The sequence below is a fragment of the Scyliorhinus canicula genome, chromosome 2, assembly GCF_902713615.1.
Source record: "Scyliorhinus canicula chromosome 2, sScyCan1.1, whole genome shotgun sequence".
Classification (NCBI taxonomy): Eukaryota; Metazoa; Chordata; class Chondrichthyes; order Carcharhiniformes; family Scyliorhinidae; genus Scyliorhinus; species Scyliorhinus canicula.
In genome coordinates this window covers 183,365,688-183,381,883 of record NC_052147.1, presented here as the reverse complement: position 1 = coordinate 183,381,883, position 16,196 = coordinate 183,365,688, and the positions used below count along the sequence as shown (strand labels likewise).

Genomic DNA, 16,196 nt, shown 5'->3' with positions numbered 1-16,196 from the left:
AAGGAATAAAGTGTTATGGTGTTCGGGCTGGAAAGTGGAGCTGAGTCCACAAAAGATCAGCCATGATCTCATTGAAAGGCGGAGCAGGCTCGAGGGGCCAGGTGGCCTACTCCTGCTCTTAGTTCTTATGTTCTTATCCAAAATTTCCAGCAACATATAGTGAAATATTCATAGTGTGCATTGTCAATTTACTAAAAAGGAAATGAATATAGTATATGGAAATGAATATAGCAAATGTAAATTACAGCGAGCAGCTGGTTGCATGGACACTTCACAAGTTCATCAGATCCGATTCGAAATAGGAGTGTTGCAACATTTATGGATGACCGGGACACATCTAAAGTGCTCATTATATCAAAGTATCCTGCGCTAGTGCGCTGTCAATTTCCGCCCCACTCGACTCTGAGTTACAACACAGGTAAAACAAAATGTTATTTAAAATATCTGAGGTTCTTCGCTGAGCCCAATAAACTGCAGTCACCAGGTTTGTAACTTTAACACAAGTACCTTTTATTATGTATAGTATTAAAATTAAACAGACAGAAAATGTAACTGACTATCGAATACCCCTTTCCCAATCTCACCCCCTTTTTCTAACTACCCCCCACTCTCTAAACATACAAACAACACAGAGGGTAAAGGATGGTGGAAAGGGAAAGAAAATATTTATAAAATAAATGGATAAAGATCTTTGATGCTCTGGGATGATTTATTGTTCGTGTCTTTCTGAAGTTCAGCATTCATTTTGATACTTCCTTCTAGGCTTGAGATGGGTTTCTCTGGCAAGGACTTCAACAGGCAGGAGAGAGAGTGTTCCTTTCGCTTCCGAGGTCTAAACACTTCTGTCCAATTATCTCAGAAAGCATTACACAGGAACCAATCACCAACCATTTTCAGGCAGAACACTGTCCCTTGCCAATCCACAGGGTGCCAGCCAACCATTTGGTCTGACTCCTTCCAAACCTGTTTCCTAAGATCCACTTGGTGCCGAGGAGTCTGGATAAAACACAACCTGGGAACAGTGTCCAGGTTGCTTCAACCTTGAGTCCTCTGCTTAAAGGCACATTCCGATTATGGGTCCATGGACCAAAATAATAAAATAACATAAAAGAAATGGGAACATAGGAAATAAACAGGAAAGACTCTTACAAAAGAATATGAATTTCTCATTAAGTTAAGTAGAGTTCAGAAGTACAAAACTTTATGTCAGTTAATAAAAATGAATCTATTCATTTCACTGAAAATATCCACTATCAATTAAATTAATTGTAAGGCTCTAAATATTTCTGCTCTTACTGAATTGACTGCCAAGTGAAGTATTATTGCCCTAAACTATTGTTTGCCTGATTTTCTTTCAGGACATATGTTTACGAGCAGCCAGTGCATTAGCCCTCTTTGTATTCAACAATCCAAAGCAAGAGCACATGATACGTGAAGCTGGGGGTATTCAAATGTCAGTTTTCCAGAATCTTCTGCAGTCCTCAAAAGAGGTGACCCAGGCAAATGCTGCATTTCAGGTATTCTTCCAGGAGAACAATCACCTGTGTTAACCAATTAATCTATCTGATTAGCATTGCCCAAACACCTGTACGTCCTATTCAATTGCAGTGTGCCCATTTTGGGACACTAAATGGCTTCCTAAATGTACAACATGGCAGACAGATAGCATGGACACATTTTGTGCTGAAAGTGCACCACGAACTATATTGAATCATGCTTACCCAATAGTGTCAAGAGTGTGAAGGGGAGGGGGGGGGGGGGGTTCCAGCGATGAGACCTCTTAAAACTGAATAGCTAGGATGCCACTAGAATAGTTTTACATAAATTAGTTTATTAAGGATTGAGATTAATTATAGAAAGTGTACTGGGTAATCATTATTAACCATTCAACCTGTATTTTAGGACATAGCAGTGATAATCATGTAAACTTTGGCTACAAGCAGTGAGCACAATGCATGATGGGATTTAGGTTAGCTAACTTGCCCATGTTTTTGAGGCACACAAGATGCATGGTCAGCAGATTCTCATAATATACATCCATGTCTATGATGGAGTGCAGACAGGCAGTAATTGGCACACAGGATGACCAGTGAGCACACAGAACACAGCAGCCAACCACAAGACAGGACACGAACACTATAAAGCCAGAGGGCACCAGTTTTCCCGCTCTCTTGGGATCCAGCCTCTGAGACAATCAGAGTTCATGAGCAGCAGCCAGTGCGAACACCATGTGGTAGTCAGTTAGTCTGGTCAGGCTAGCCTCAGGTCTCCAGTCAAGTCAGCATAGTGTCAAGCCACAGTTGAACATGTAAAATAGTTAGATGTTAAATAAAATCGTGTTGCATCTCACCAAGTGTTGGAAGTCTGTCTCTCGCTACACTGCATCAAACGCAGTCCACATAGACCCGGCCTACCCAACACATCATGGTACCAGGTCTGGATGCTGAGAATTGACGGACTCACCTTGAGATAATCAGCGTTGACCAGCAATCAGCCATCCGGTAACATGGACAGCGTCCGCCCTCCTCTGCCGGCAACCTCGGTGCAAACTGGAAGATTTTCAAACCGAAGTTCCAACTCTATCTCGAAGCCACCGACCTCGAGGCCGCATCGAATGCCAGGAAGATCGCACTCTTCCTCTCGACAGCCGGGGACCACGTTATCCACATCTAAACTCCCTTACATTCGCTGAAGGCGAAGACAAGACGAAATTTAAAACAGTCCTGCTGAAGTTCGACAGCCACTGCGACATTGAGGTGAATGAGAACTTTGAACGGTACATTTTCCAGCAGAGGCTTCACGGTAAGAATTAACCTTTTCAGTCCTTTTTGACCCATCTCCGCATCCTCGCGCAGTCATGTAACTATGACTCGACAACAGATTCCATGATCCGGGATCAGATTGTTTTTGGGGTCCTCTCCAATTCCCTTCGCCAGCAGCTCCTGAAAGTCAAGCAGCTCACCCTCACCATCGCCATCGAAACGTGCGTTCTCCACGAGCATGCTTACAACCAGTACTCCCACATCAGGGCGGCAGAAATGGCAAAGCTAAACCCCCATGAGGCAGAACGGGTGCAGGCCATCACATAAATGCAGGGCCTGAGTCTTGATGAGAGTGGCCATTTCGCACGCTTTTCCCGTGCTCCAGCGCATGCGTGTCACGACCGAGGGGACGGCAAGAATGACGACCAGCCTGCGCAGGTGCGTACGTCATTCGACCGCACTGCGCATGCGCGTTGACGCACAGAACGCGCTGACGTTGGCATCACGACGTGTCCAAATTGTGGCTCCGCCCATTTAAAGCGGCAATGTCCGGCAAAATCACGATGTTGTTGTTGCTCGTTGTGCTCTCTCCTTAATTTGCTCTGTTTTAGTTATGCTAGCTCAAGAGTCGCCAGGTATCCTTTCGATACCGCCACAAGGTTCAAAACCAAATACTGATCAAAGACTCAATACACCAGTTAGTAAGTTCAAAATCAATGCACATTTATTTACACACAGTCAATTATACTCATGCACAAACTCTACTCATTAAACTATCACTACTACTAAAAGCCTATACTTAGCTTCGGGTGCCCATTCAGTCAGAGGAACAATGGCCGTTGTCCGGTTCTGAGGCTGCTGGCATCGAACTTGTATAGAATAGTAGCTAGGAGCGCCTATCTCGTAGCGTGCGTTGACTTTAGACTTACTTGTCTGGTGCTTGGCGGGTCTCTCGTCGCTGAGAGCCAAGGCCAAGATGATGAAGAAGAAGAAGAGAGCAATCTGTCTTGGGGGCTCCTTTTTATACCCCAAAGGGGCTTCACGCTCTTTTGGGCGGTCCTTGAACTTGGCCCCAATTAATTGGACCATGTCCTAATCATCTGTATTGATTTTCTCCAATAAAGGGGTGGCTGCCTGATCGCTGACCGTTGGCCTACCTTTGTTTTAGTCTCCACTGGCGCTGGGGAGTCTGCTCTGGTATCGTTTGCTTAAATGTTTCTCTTTTGTCCCCGGAGATAGCTCATTAATATGCTAATGGCTTGTAGTATCAGTCTTGTCTGGGAGTTGCAAACTCCAATCCACAGACAAACCTTGCACCTGCTTGTTTTCTTAGCATTGTCCAATTTTCCCTTTACTCTCTGCAAGTGTCCATTTTGAAATTGGGACGTGGCCACCCCAGGTGGCTACACTGTCTACAGTGTGGCAAGCTTAGCCACTACGCAGCCCTGTGCAGATCTGCTCCACTGCCCAGCATCCAGCGATCCCAGCCACGGCGCAGAAACATCTGTTCGGTACAGCAGGCCGTGCCAGACTCCGACCCCGACAGCCCACCAGATCCTGACGGCGAGTGCCTCTAATCCCCATTCCGGGTGGGCATCATTACTAAGCATGCACTGCTTTTCTCAAAGATGGTGAAACACCTCCCAATCCTGAACGTTGATCCGGACAATGAGTGATGTGCTATCCTTACAGTTAACAAGGCTCACATCCGTTTCAAGCTGGACACCGGCGCTTCAGCGAACCTCATTTCGAAATCCGATCTCGACACCATCGGTGTCAAACCCAAGCATTCTTCCACTGGCATGTCAGCTCCTTGACTATAATGGCAATGCCATTGCTGCCAGTGGCTCATGCCAGCTTGGGGTGTCCAATAGGTCACTTAAAGCGACGCTGCAATTTGAGATCGTAGGACCTGACAGAGCTTCCCTGCTCGGTGCTCGGGCCTGCAAACTCCTGAACCTGGTTCAGCGAGTCCACACCATGTCATCCTCACAGGCGACGGCCTCACCTGATGAAAACTTCCAGGCTCAAATTGATGACATCATAGCGTAATACCATAGCGTGTTCGAAGGTATGGGCACACTCCCATACCGATACAAAATCCTGCTGAAAGCAAACGGCACCCCTGTGGTTCACGCACCGCGTCGGTTGCCGGCACCCCTCAAGGACCGCCTCAAGCAGCAGTTGCAAGACCTCCAGGAGCAGGGCGTCATATCAAAGGTCACAGAATCCACGGGCTGGGTTAGCTCCATGGTTTGCGTCAAGAAACCGTCAGGGGAGCTTCGAATCTGTATCGACCCCAAACATTTAAACCGCAACATCATGAGGAAACATTACCCGACACCAAAACGAGAAGAGTTAACCAGCGAGTTGCTCATGCCAAATTCCTCACGAAGCTGGACGCCTCCAAGGGGTCCTGGCAAATACAGCTGGAAGCGTCCAGTCACAAGCTGTGCACATTCAATACCCCGTTCGGTCACTACTGCTACAACCGAATGCCTTTAGGCATCATCTCTGCCTCAGAGGTATTTCACAGTATAATGGAACAAATGATGGAGGGCATCGAGGGGGTGCGAGTGTACATCGACTATGCCATAATCTGGTCCACAACTTCTCAAGAACACATCGATCGCCTCAAGCAGGTATTCCACAGGATCTATGAGCATGGCCTCCGACTCAACAGAGCCAAATGCTCATTCGGTCAATCAGAAATCAAATTCCTTGGCGACCACATCTCACAGCAAGGCGTGCAGCTGGATGCTGACAAGGTTTCGGTGATCAACGCCATGAAGCCCCCAGAGGACAAGAAGGCGGTCCTCCGCTTTCTAGGGATGGTCAACTTCCTTGGGAAGTTCCCCACACCACAACCCTTCGCCATCTTGTCAGAAAGTCGACGGATTTCCAGTGGCTACCCGCTCATGAGAAAGAATGGCGTGAGCTGAGGGCAAAACTCACCAAAACCCCGGTGCTGGCGTTTTTCAACCCCGCCAAGGAGACAAAAATATCCACTGACGCGAGCCAGGACGGTATTGGGGTGGTGCTCCTCCAACTGGATGATTCCTCCTCCTGGGCCCCAGTTGCATATGCCTCTCGAGCCATGACGCCCACTGAGCAACGGTACACGCTCAGATTGAGACGGAATGCCTGGGCTTCCTAACGGGAATTGACAAGTTCTACGACTATGTGTATGGCCTCCCTAAATTCATGGTTGAGACGGACCACAGGCCATTGGTTCACATAATCCAAAAAGACCTCAATGACATGACGTCACGGTTACAACGCATCCTTCTCGAGCTACGCCACTGCGATTTTGACCTGGTTTACACTCCGGGCAAGGAGCTCATTGTTGCAGATGCACTTTCCAGGTCTATGAGCAGACTGATACAGTATGTCAAATAGACATGCAGGTGCAATTCTGTGCCTCCAACTTTCCGGCCTCAGATGAGGGAGTAATTCAAATTCGTGAGGAAACGGCCAAGGATCCTCTGCTCCAGCGGGTGATGCAGCACCTCACGAATGGCTGACAGAAGGGACAGTGTCCCCAGTTTTACAATGTCAAGGACGATCTGACGGTGGTGGATGGTATCCTCATTAAGCTTGACAGAATTGTGATCCCGCAGAGCATGTGAGCTATGGTGCTCAGCCAAATCCACGATGGTCACCTGGGGGTCGAGAAATGTCGACGTAGAGGCAGTCTACTGGCCGGGCATCAGCCAGGACGTTGCCAACACGGTCCTCAATTGCCCTACGTGTCAAAAACTTCAGCCGGCTCAACCTAAAGAAACTCTGCAGCAACATGAGATGGTGACCTCCCCATGGTCCAAAGTCGGTGTTGACCTGTTCCATGCCAAGGAGTGTGACTATGTCCTCCTAGTTGACTACTTTTCCAATTACTCCAAAGTGGTCAGACTGTCTGACCTCACGTCGGCGGCGGTGATCAAGGCATACAAGGAAACTTTTGCCAGACATGGGATACCACTCACGGTGATGAGTGTTTTTTCAGCCAGGAGTGGTCTGATTTTGCCCGTCTATACAACTTTCGGCACGTCACATCCAGCCTCCACTACCCACAGTCAAATGGGAAGGCCGAGAAAGGGGTCCACATCGTCTAAAGATTATTATGGAAGGCTGCAGACTCAGGCTCCGATTTCAACCTGGCGCTGTTGGCATACAGAGTGACTCCACTGTCCAATGGGTTGTCTCCAGCACAGCTTTGCATGAACCGAACACTGCGAACGATGGTTCCAGCCATCCACATTCCAGACCTTGACAACTTCCCGGTCATACAGAAGATGCAGCAGTCTCGGGCCCAACAGAAATCAGCATACGACGCTCATGTCACGGATCTCCCCGAGCTGGTCCCAGCTGATCGAGTTTGTGTTCAGCTGCCTGACGGTGGCTGTTCCGCCACAGCTGTGGTGGTCAAGCAAGTGGCCCCGAGATCGTTCCTCGTTCGCATGGCTGATGGATCTTTCCTCCAGAGCAACAGGCGGGCACTGCACAGACTTCCACGCCCGCCACCCGACCGTGATGTCCCACCTCACACACTGCTTCCTCCGGACGCGCCCTGCCATGAGGCCACTGATCTACCGGCTATCCTGCCGACCTCTGAAACCACCGCATTGGAGGCAGTCCCGCCCGTCCAAATGCAGGCGGCCCCTGATCCACCCTTGAGGCGGTCAACCAGAATTCGTCGCCCGCCACAGAGACTAAACTTATAGACTGAATGTTGCATAACTTTGTTACCTCATCGTTTTGACATCTGTAAATATTGTTTATTTTACTGCTTTAGCTGCCCTATATCTGCACTAGTGACACCTTCCTATGTATATAAATTAGCATATTCTGCATATAGTCATGTACATATACACATCTTCACGCACACGCACCTCAATATTTATTACCTGAACACAAACTTCACAAAAAAAGTGGGGGGGAGATGTCATAATATACATCCATGTGTATGATGGAGTGCAGACAGGCAGTGATTGACACACAGGATGACCAGTGAGCACACAGAACACAGCAGCCAATCACTAGACAGGACACAACCACTATAAAGCCAGAGGGCACCAGTTTTCCCTCTCTCTGGGGATCCAGCCTCTGAGACAGTCAGAGTTCGTGAGCAGCAGCCAGTGCAAACACCATATGGTAGTCAGTTAGTCTGGTCAGGCTGGCCTCAGGTCTCCCGTCAAGTCAGCATAGTGTGAAGCCTCAGTTGAACATGTAAAATAGTTAGATGTTAAATAAAATCGTGTTGCATCTCAAGTGTTAGAACTCTGTCTCTCTCTACACTGCATCAAACGCAGTCCACATGGACCCAGCCTACCCAACACATCACAGATTACATAGTAAACACGTTTTATCAATGGCCTCCAATATACTCTGGAACAGTCTATGAAACGAAAAGGAAGCCACTTCTGATATCCTGTTCTTTTGAAACAATCCATGGAGTAAAAAGGATGCCAGTTCAGCAGCAATTAGGTAGAAAGTTTAAAAAGTATGACCTTTAGGTTTGTAATCTCAGGGTTATCCCTGTGCCACGTGCCAGTGAAGCTAGAAATAGGAAGACAGCTCAACACGTGGCTAAAAATCTGGTGTAGGAGGGTTTCAGATATCTGGACCATTGGGATCTCTTCTGGGGCAGGTGGGACGTGTACAAGAAGGACGGGTTGCATCTAAAGTGGAGGCGCATAAATATTCTGGCCGGGTGGTTTGCTAGTGTCACACAGGAGGACTTAAACTAGCTTGGCAAGGGGGTGGGTACCAAAGCAAAGGTGAATTAACTGAAGGGGAACTAGAGACAGCCAATAAAACTCAGAGGAAGAGCAGGCAGGGCTTGGTTTCTAATCAAAGACGGTCTGGTGGCCTGAAGTGCATTTTTTTCAATGCAAGAACTGTAACAGATAAGGCAGATGAATTTAGAGCTTGGATTAGTACTTGGAACTATGATGTTATTGTCATAAATAGACTTGGTTAAGGGAAGGACAGAATTGGCAGCTTAATGTTCCAGGATACAGACGTTTCTGGTGAGATAGAGGAGGATGTAAAAGGGGTGGGGGAGTTGCACTACTGGTTAATGAGAATATCACAGGAACGTCGGTGGCAGCCATGGTGTGAGTGGTTGCGCATTTGGTAGCTCCCGCTCGAGGCTATTTTTTGGACCTTTTCTTGAGGAAGTTGGACCTCATCGGGTGGTTGTTTTGTGGAAAAGAGGTGTAGGACTGGCTCGCGAAAAGTTAGATTCTACTGGATGGATTCACGGACCAAAAATGGGTCGAGAAGAAGGGAACAGTTGGAGCATATCTTCTGTATGACCGGGAAGTTGTCAAGGTCTGGAATGTGGATGGCTGGAACCATCGTTCGCAGTGTTCAGTTCATGAGAAGCTGCGCTGGAGACGACCCAGTGGACAGCGGGGTCGCACTGTATGCCAACAGCGCCAGGTTGAAATCGGAGCCTAAGTCTGCAGCCTTACATAATAATCTTTAAATGCACCACAGATCAAGATGGTGGAGGGTAAAGGGCCTGTCCTGTCTGACCAGTGGTTGACGGAGCGACTGGTGGACTTTTTAACTGAAAGGTTTAGCCAACAGGGGAGGGAGGCCCAGGAGGACCTAGCCAAGGCTGTTAAAATTGGGAATTTACCGGGCCGAGGAGAGGATGGAGTCCCAGGGCCAAGCTATTCATAAAATGGAAGAGGCGGTGGGGGAGCATGAGGAGCAGCTTGCCTCGCTGTCGGCCGAGAGAGGTGTGACGCGGGAGACTCAGCAGCGGTTAAAGTAGAAGGTGGAGGCCTTGGAGAACCGCTCCCAGCAGCAGAACCTAAGAATCGTAGGGATGCCTGAAGGCATCGAGGGAGTGGACGCTGGCGCGTATGTGGCCAAGGTACTGGAGAAGTTGATGGGGGAGGTGGTCTTTGACTGGCCCCTGGAGGTCGACCGAGGGCACAGGGTGCTTATGAGGAAGCCGCAGGAGAATGAGCCACCGAGGCGATGGTGGTGCACCTTCACCAGTTCCGTGTCAAGGAGAAGATACTGAGATGGGTGAGGCAGATCAGGAGGTGCACCTGGGAGGGAAGCAAGCTTTGGTGATACCAGGACCTGGACGCGGACCGGACAAAGAGGAGAGCCGGGTTTAATCAGGTGAAGGTTGCCCTCTTTAAAAGGAGGGTGAAGTTTGGGATGTTGCATCTGGCCCACTGACTCTTAATAGCCGAGAGCACTATTTTGGAACACCAGAGGAGGCGATGGAGCTTTTAAGAGACAATAGAACGACAGGAGAAGGAGGACATTGAACTGTGGAGGAGGTGTGAGGAGATGGGTGTCTTTTCAGAATGTTTTTTCTTGTATCTTTATTTCAACCACCCTACAAGTTGTTGGCGAACTTTTCTCCTTCGAGATGTTTTGTCGCAATTGAGAGTGAATGCACTTTTTTGTTCTTGTTTCATTGTTGCTTGTGAGGTGTGTGCGGGGGAGGGGGGGTGGGCAGGGTGGGGGGATCAGCAGCGGGTAGGCACCTTGGGCCGGAGCTGCAAGGCTAGCTGAACGGGCTAGTTAATGGGAGTGCGGTGGGAGTGATCAAGTGGCTCGTGTTGCAGAGGAGGATGGGCTAGTTATTTGGTTTAAGGGAATGGGGAAGAGGGGTTGCTATGGTGTAGCATGGGAGGGTGGACATCTGTGGGTGGGCCTGGAGGGTCACATGGCCTGGGCCAGGGACTGGCCTAAGAAAAGGTATGGTTGATCGACAGGGGATGGGGTGCTGGGTGCCCTCTGAACAGGCTGGTCACATTGAATGTGTGGGAGCTGAAAGGGCCAGTTAAACGGTTGCGTGTTTTTGCGCACTTGAGGAGCTTGAAAGCGGACGTGGCCTTTATACAAGAAACACATTTGACGATCGGGGATCAGACAAGGCTAAGGAAAGGGTGGGTGGGGATGGCAAGTCTTCTATTCGGGATTAGACATGAAGATGCGGGGGGTGGTGGTGCTGGTAAATAAATGGGTGGCGTTTGATGTGGGGAATGCAGTAGCTGATTCGGGGGAAGGTTCATGATGGTGAGTGGGAAGCTGGAGGGAATGCCTGTGGTCCCGGTAAATGTTTATGTCCCAAATTGGTATGATGTAGAGTTTATGAGGTGAGTGCTGGGGAATATCCCGGACCTGGACTCGCACCAAATGATTATGGAGGTGAGGACTTTAATATGGTCATTGACCAAAGGTTGGTCCGGTCAAACCTGAGGTCGAGGAGAGCGTCGGCGGTGGCGAAGGAGCTGAAGGGATTTATGGAGCGTATGGGGTGGGTGGACCCGTGGAGGTTTGGGAAGAAGAGCTAAGAAATGTTTGTACTTCTCCCATGTGCACAGGCTGTGTTCTCGGACTGATTTTTTTGTAGTGGATAAGACATTATCGGCGGGGGTGGTTGCCTCTGGGTACTCGGCGATCATGGTGTCAGACCACGCAACACCATTGGGTGGACTTGCAAGTAGACTGGGGGCGGGGATAGCACCCGCCGTGGAGGCTGGATGTAGGGTTGCTAGTGGATGAGGAGGTATGTGACTAGGTGGGGGTCCCCACACAGGAGAGGTCTTGGTCGCCACGCTGTGGCAGCGATTAGGGGGGTTTCATATTGATCCGGGTGGATTTTTAATTTTTTTTTAATTTTTAAGAGAAATAAGGGGACCCGGAGTGGTGTGGTTCTTACTGTGTAATATCACTGCTGAATGTGTACGTCAAGTTGTTGGCGAAGATCTTGGCCTGTGCCGGAAGTGATAGGGGAAGACCAATCGAGCTTTGTAAAGGGGATGCATCTGTCGGCTAACGTTAATCGTCTGTTGAATGTTATAATGATGACCTTGGAGGGGCGGAAGTTGGAGGTGGCAGTCGCTATGGATGCGGAGAAAGCCTTTGATCAGGTAGAATGGGAATATTTGTAGGAGGTTGGATTCGGGCAGGGGTTTGTGGATTGGGTCCAGTTGTTGTATCAGGCACCAGCGGCATGTGTAAGGATGAACTGGTTGAGTTTGGGTAATTTTAGGCTGTGTTGTGGGACGAGGCAGGGATGCCCACTCCCCACATTGCTCTTTGCCTTGGCGATAGACCCACTGGCAATGGCACTTAGAGCACCAAAGCGTTAGCGGGGGATAGTGCCCTGATGGGGTGAAGCATAGGGTCTCGGTAAATGCAGACGATTTGTTGCTATACATATCAGACCCATTGGAAAGTATTGGCGGTATCATGGACATTTTGGTGGCATTTGGCTGGATCTAGCTCTAAAACCTAGGACTTGGCTCATCACTCTGCATCTGGATCCTCGACTTTCTGACCCACAGACCACAACCAGTAAGAATAAACAACAACACCTCATCCACAATAGTCCTCAATACTTGGGCCCTGCAAGGCAGCGTACTTAGCCCCCTACTATACTACATGTACATACACGACTGCATGGCAAAATTTGGTTCCAACTCCATCTACATGTTTGCTGACAATATGACCATAGTTAGCCGGATCTCGAATAAGGACGAGTCAAAATACAGGAGGGAGATAGAGAACCTAGTGGACTGGTGCAGCGACAACAATCTATCCCTCAATGCCAGAAAACTAAAGAGCTGGTCATTGACTTCAGGAAGCAAAGTACTTTACACACCCCTGTCAGCATCAATGGGGCTGAGGTGGAGATGGTTAACAGCTTCAAATTCCTCTGGGGTACACATCACAAAAATCTGTCCTGGTCCACCCACGTCGACACTACCACCAAGAAAGCATAAACGCGCCTATACTTCCTCAGGAAACTAAGGAAATTCGGCATGTCCACATTAACTCTTACCAACTTTTACAGATGCACCATAGAAAGCATCCTATCTGGCTGCATCACAGCCTGGTATGGCAACTGCTCGGTCCAAGACCGCAAGAAACTTCAGAGAGTCGTGAACACAACCCAGTCCATCACACAAACCTCCCTCCCATCCATTAACTCCATTTACACCTCCTGCTGCCTGGGGAAAGCGGGCAGCATAATCAAAGACCCCTCCCACCTGGCTTACTCACTCTTCCAACTTGTTCCATCGGCAGGAGATACAAAAGTCTGAGAACACGCACAAACAGACTCAAAACTGCTTCTTCACCACTGTTACCAGACTCCTAAACATCCCTCTTATGGACTGACCTGATTAGCACTACACCGCTGTATGCTTCACCCAATGCCAGTGTTTATGTAGTTACATTGCGTACCTTGTGTTGCCCTATTATGTATTTTCTTTTTCTTTTCTTTTCATGTATTTAATGATCAGTAGAGCTGCTCGCAGGAAACTACTTTTCACTGTACCTCAGGACACGTGACAATAAACCAATCCAAGATTTTAGAGTCCATTATTAAAGATGAGATCGCGGAGTACTTGGAAGTGCATGATAAAATAGCATGGCTTTGTCAAGGAGAGGTCATGTCTGACAAATCTGTTCTTTGAGCAGTTCTTTGAGGAGGTAACAAGGAACTTAGACATATGAGAACCAGTGGGCGTGAATTATTTAGATTTCCAGAAGGCCTTTGACAAGGTGCCGCATAGGAGACTGCTAAATAAGTTACGAGTCCATGGTGTTCAGGGCAAGATCCCGCCATGGATAGAGGATTGGCTAACTGGCAGAAGGCAGAGAGGGGGGAATAAAGGGGTCTTTTTCAGGATGGCAGCCAGTAAATAGTGGTGTGCCTCAGGGGTCGGTGCTGGGACCACAACTTTTCACAACATATATGAACCATTTGGAAGAATGAACTGAAGGCACTGTTGCTAAGTTTGCAGATTATACCAAGATCTGTAGAGGGCCAGGTAGTATTGAGGAAGCAGGGGATCTGCAGAAAGACTTGGACACTCTAGGAGAGTGGGCAAAAGAACTTACAGTGCAGAAGGAGGCCATTCGGATCATCGAGTCTGCACCGAACCAATTAAGCCCTCACTTCCACCCTATCCCTGTAACCCAATAACCCCACCTAACCTTTTATGGTCACTAAGGGCAATTTATCATGGCCAATCCACCTAACCTGCATGTCTTTGGACTGTGGGAGGAAACCGGAGCACCCGGAGGAAACCCACGTAGACAGGGGGAGAACGTGCAGACTCCGCACAGACAGTGACCCAGCAGGGAATCGAACCTGGGACCCTGGCGCTGTGAAGCAACAGTACTAATCACTTGTGCTACCGTGCTGCCCTATGGAATACAATGTGGAAAAATGTGAGGTTATCCAGGAGGAATGGAGGCATAGACTATTTTCTAAATGGGGAAATGCTGCAGAAATCAGAATCACAAACGGACTTGGGAGTCCTTGTTCAAGATTCTCTTCAGGTTAATGTGCAGGTTCAGTTGGCAGTTAGGAAGGCAAATGAAATATTAGCATTCATGTCGAGAGGGCTAGAATACAAGGGCAGGGATGTACATTTGGAGTATTGTGAGCAGTCTTGGGCCCATATCTAAGGAAGGATGTGCTGGCCTTGGAAAGGGTCCAGAGGAGGTTCACAAGACTGATCCCTGGATACAGAACTAGCTCGGTTATAAAAGACAGAGGGTAGCAGTGGAAGGGTGCGTTTCTGAATGGAGGGTTGTGACTAGTGACATTCCTCAGGAATCAGTGCTAGGACTTTTGCTGTTTGCAATATATATATAAATGATTTGGAGGAAAATGTAACTGGTTTGATTAGTAAGTTTGTGGACTACACAAAGGTTCATGAAATTGCAGATAGCGACGAGGACCATCAGAGGGGACAGCAGGATATAGATCGGTTGGAGACTTGGGCTGAGTGATGGCAGATGGAGTTTAATCCGGACAAATGTGAGGTAATGCATTTTGGAAGGTCTAATAAAATGGGAAATATACAGTAAATAGTAGAACCCTTAAGAGATGTACAGGTACGCAGGTCACTGAAAGTGGCAACGCAGGTGGACAAGGTAGTCAAGAAGACATATGGCATGCTTGCCTTCATCTGCCAGGGCATTGAGTTCAAAAATTGGCAAGTCATGTTGCAGCTTTATAGAACCTTAGTTAGGCCACACTTGAAATATAGTGTTCAATTCTGGTCGTCGCACTACCAGAAGGATGTGGAGGCTTTGGAGACAGTACAGAAAATATTTACTAGAATGTTGCCTGGTATAGAGGGCATTAGCTGGAAGGAGAGATTGGAGAAACCTGGTTTGTTCTCACTGGAATGGCAGAGGTTGCGGGGCGACCTGATAGAAGTCTACAAGATTATGAGGGGCATAGGCAGAGAGATAGTCAGAAGCTTTTTCCCAGGGTGGAAGAGTCAATTGCCTGGGAACATAGGTTTAAGAATACATAGAATACATAGAACATACAGTGCAGAAGGAGGCCCTTCGGCCCATCGAGTCTGCACTGACCCACTTAAGCCCTCACTTCCACCCTATCCCCATAACCCAATAACCCCTCTGAACCTTTTTGGACACTAAGGGCAATTTTGGCATGCAAACTCCACACAGACAGTGACCCAGCGTGGAATCGAACCTGGGACCCTGGCGCTGTGAAGTCACAGTGCTATCCACTTGAGCTACCGTGCTGCCCGATGAGGTGCAAGGGATAAGGTTTAAAGGAGTTATTAGTTGTTTCAACAGGGATTGTATTGGGAGAGAGTTACTGCCATCGACAAAGTATTGGCATAGTTCAATAAATCGTACCCCTGGCTTCATCCAGCTACTAAAGCCACTCACCATGATCATGCAGAATTAAAGAGAGGTTAGTTACAGGTTTGTCATTTCAGGCTACTGGTTACCTCCTGTACCTTTCTTTGGTGTGTTTTTTCACACTGGATAGTTCACCAAAAGATCACAGATTTTGATGATGCTGTAATATTTTGACTGCCCCAATTGTAGCTTTGCTGCAGTCATGGACCATGTGGCCGGGCTGTCTTTGGAAGTGGAGAAAGAGCATCAAGATGGTACTGTGCAGGAGGCCATCTTCTCAGTGGTCTAGCAAGGAACATTTCTCCCAGATTGCTTTTACTAAGAAGAAATTTCGGAGGTGCCTTCTCTTCAAAAAAGCAGCTGGTGACTGCCACCAAGCTTTATCACCTGTTACAATCACAAGCCAGCACCAGCATGGACAGTACTGTAGGATCAAGATGACCATGTCTCTTAACTTTTATGCTATGGGCACTGTAGCAGATGACATCAATGGCATATATAGTCCACCAGGAAAGTCACCACCGTTTTCTACACAAGGAGGATGTATCTCCCATGAACAAAGTAAAGTAAGACAAGAAAACTCTTGACTTTTCCAGTATCAAAAGTATCATAGATGGCATCCACATTTGGTTATTAAAATTGTTGCATTGGTATTTTGACAATGGCTCATCTTCATTTAGTTGATAATGATCGAGATTTTCCACCTGCCTCAACGGTGTATTTCCCAGTGGCAGAGGTGGTTCGCTATGGGCCGTC

General features: G+C 48.1%; 1 protein-coding gene across 5 annotated transcripts in view; it reads left to right on the top strand.

Annotated features, from left to right (window-relative positions):
• ankar (ankyrin and armadillo repeat containing) overlaps window positions 1–16,196 on the top strand; it is a 326,309-nt gene that overhangs the window by 248,182 nt on the left and 61,931 nt on the right. For 4 of the 5 annotated variants that reach the window (XM_038789171.1, XM_038789172.1, XM_038789170.1 and 1 more), the window contains one exon: window positions 1,359–1,517. The exons of the other annotated variant lie outside the window; for it this stretch is intronic. In XM_038789171.1, the coding sequence (XP_038645099.1) occupies window positions 1,359–1,517 (159 nt within the window). The remainder of the gene's footprint in view (window positions 1–1,358; window positions 1,518–16,196) is intronic. 5 annotated transcript variants of the gene reach the window in all.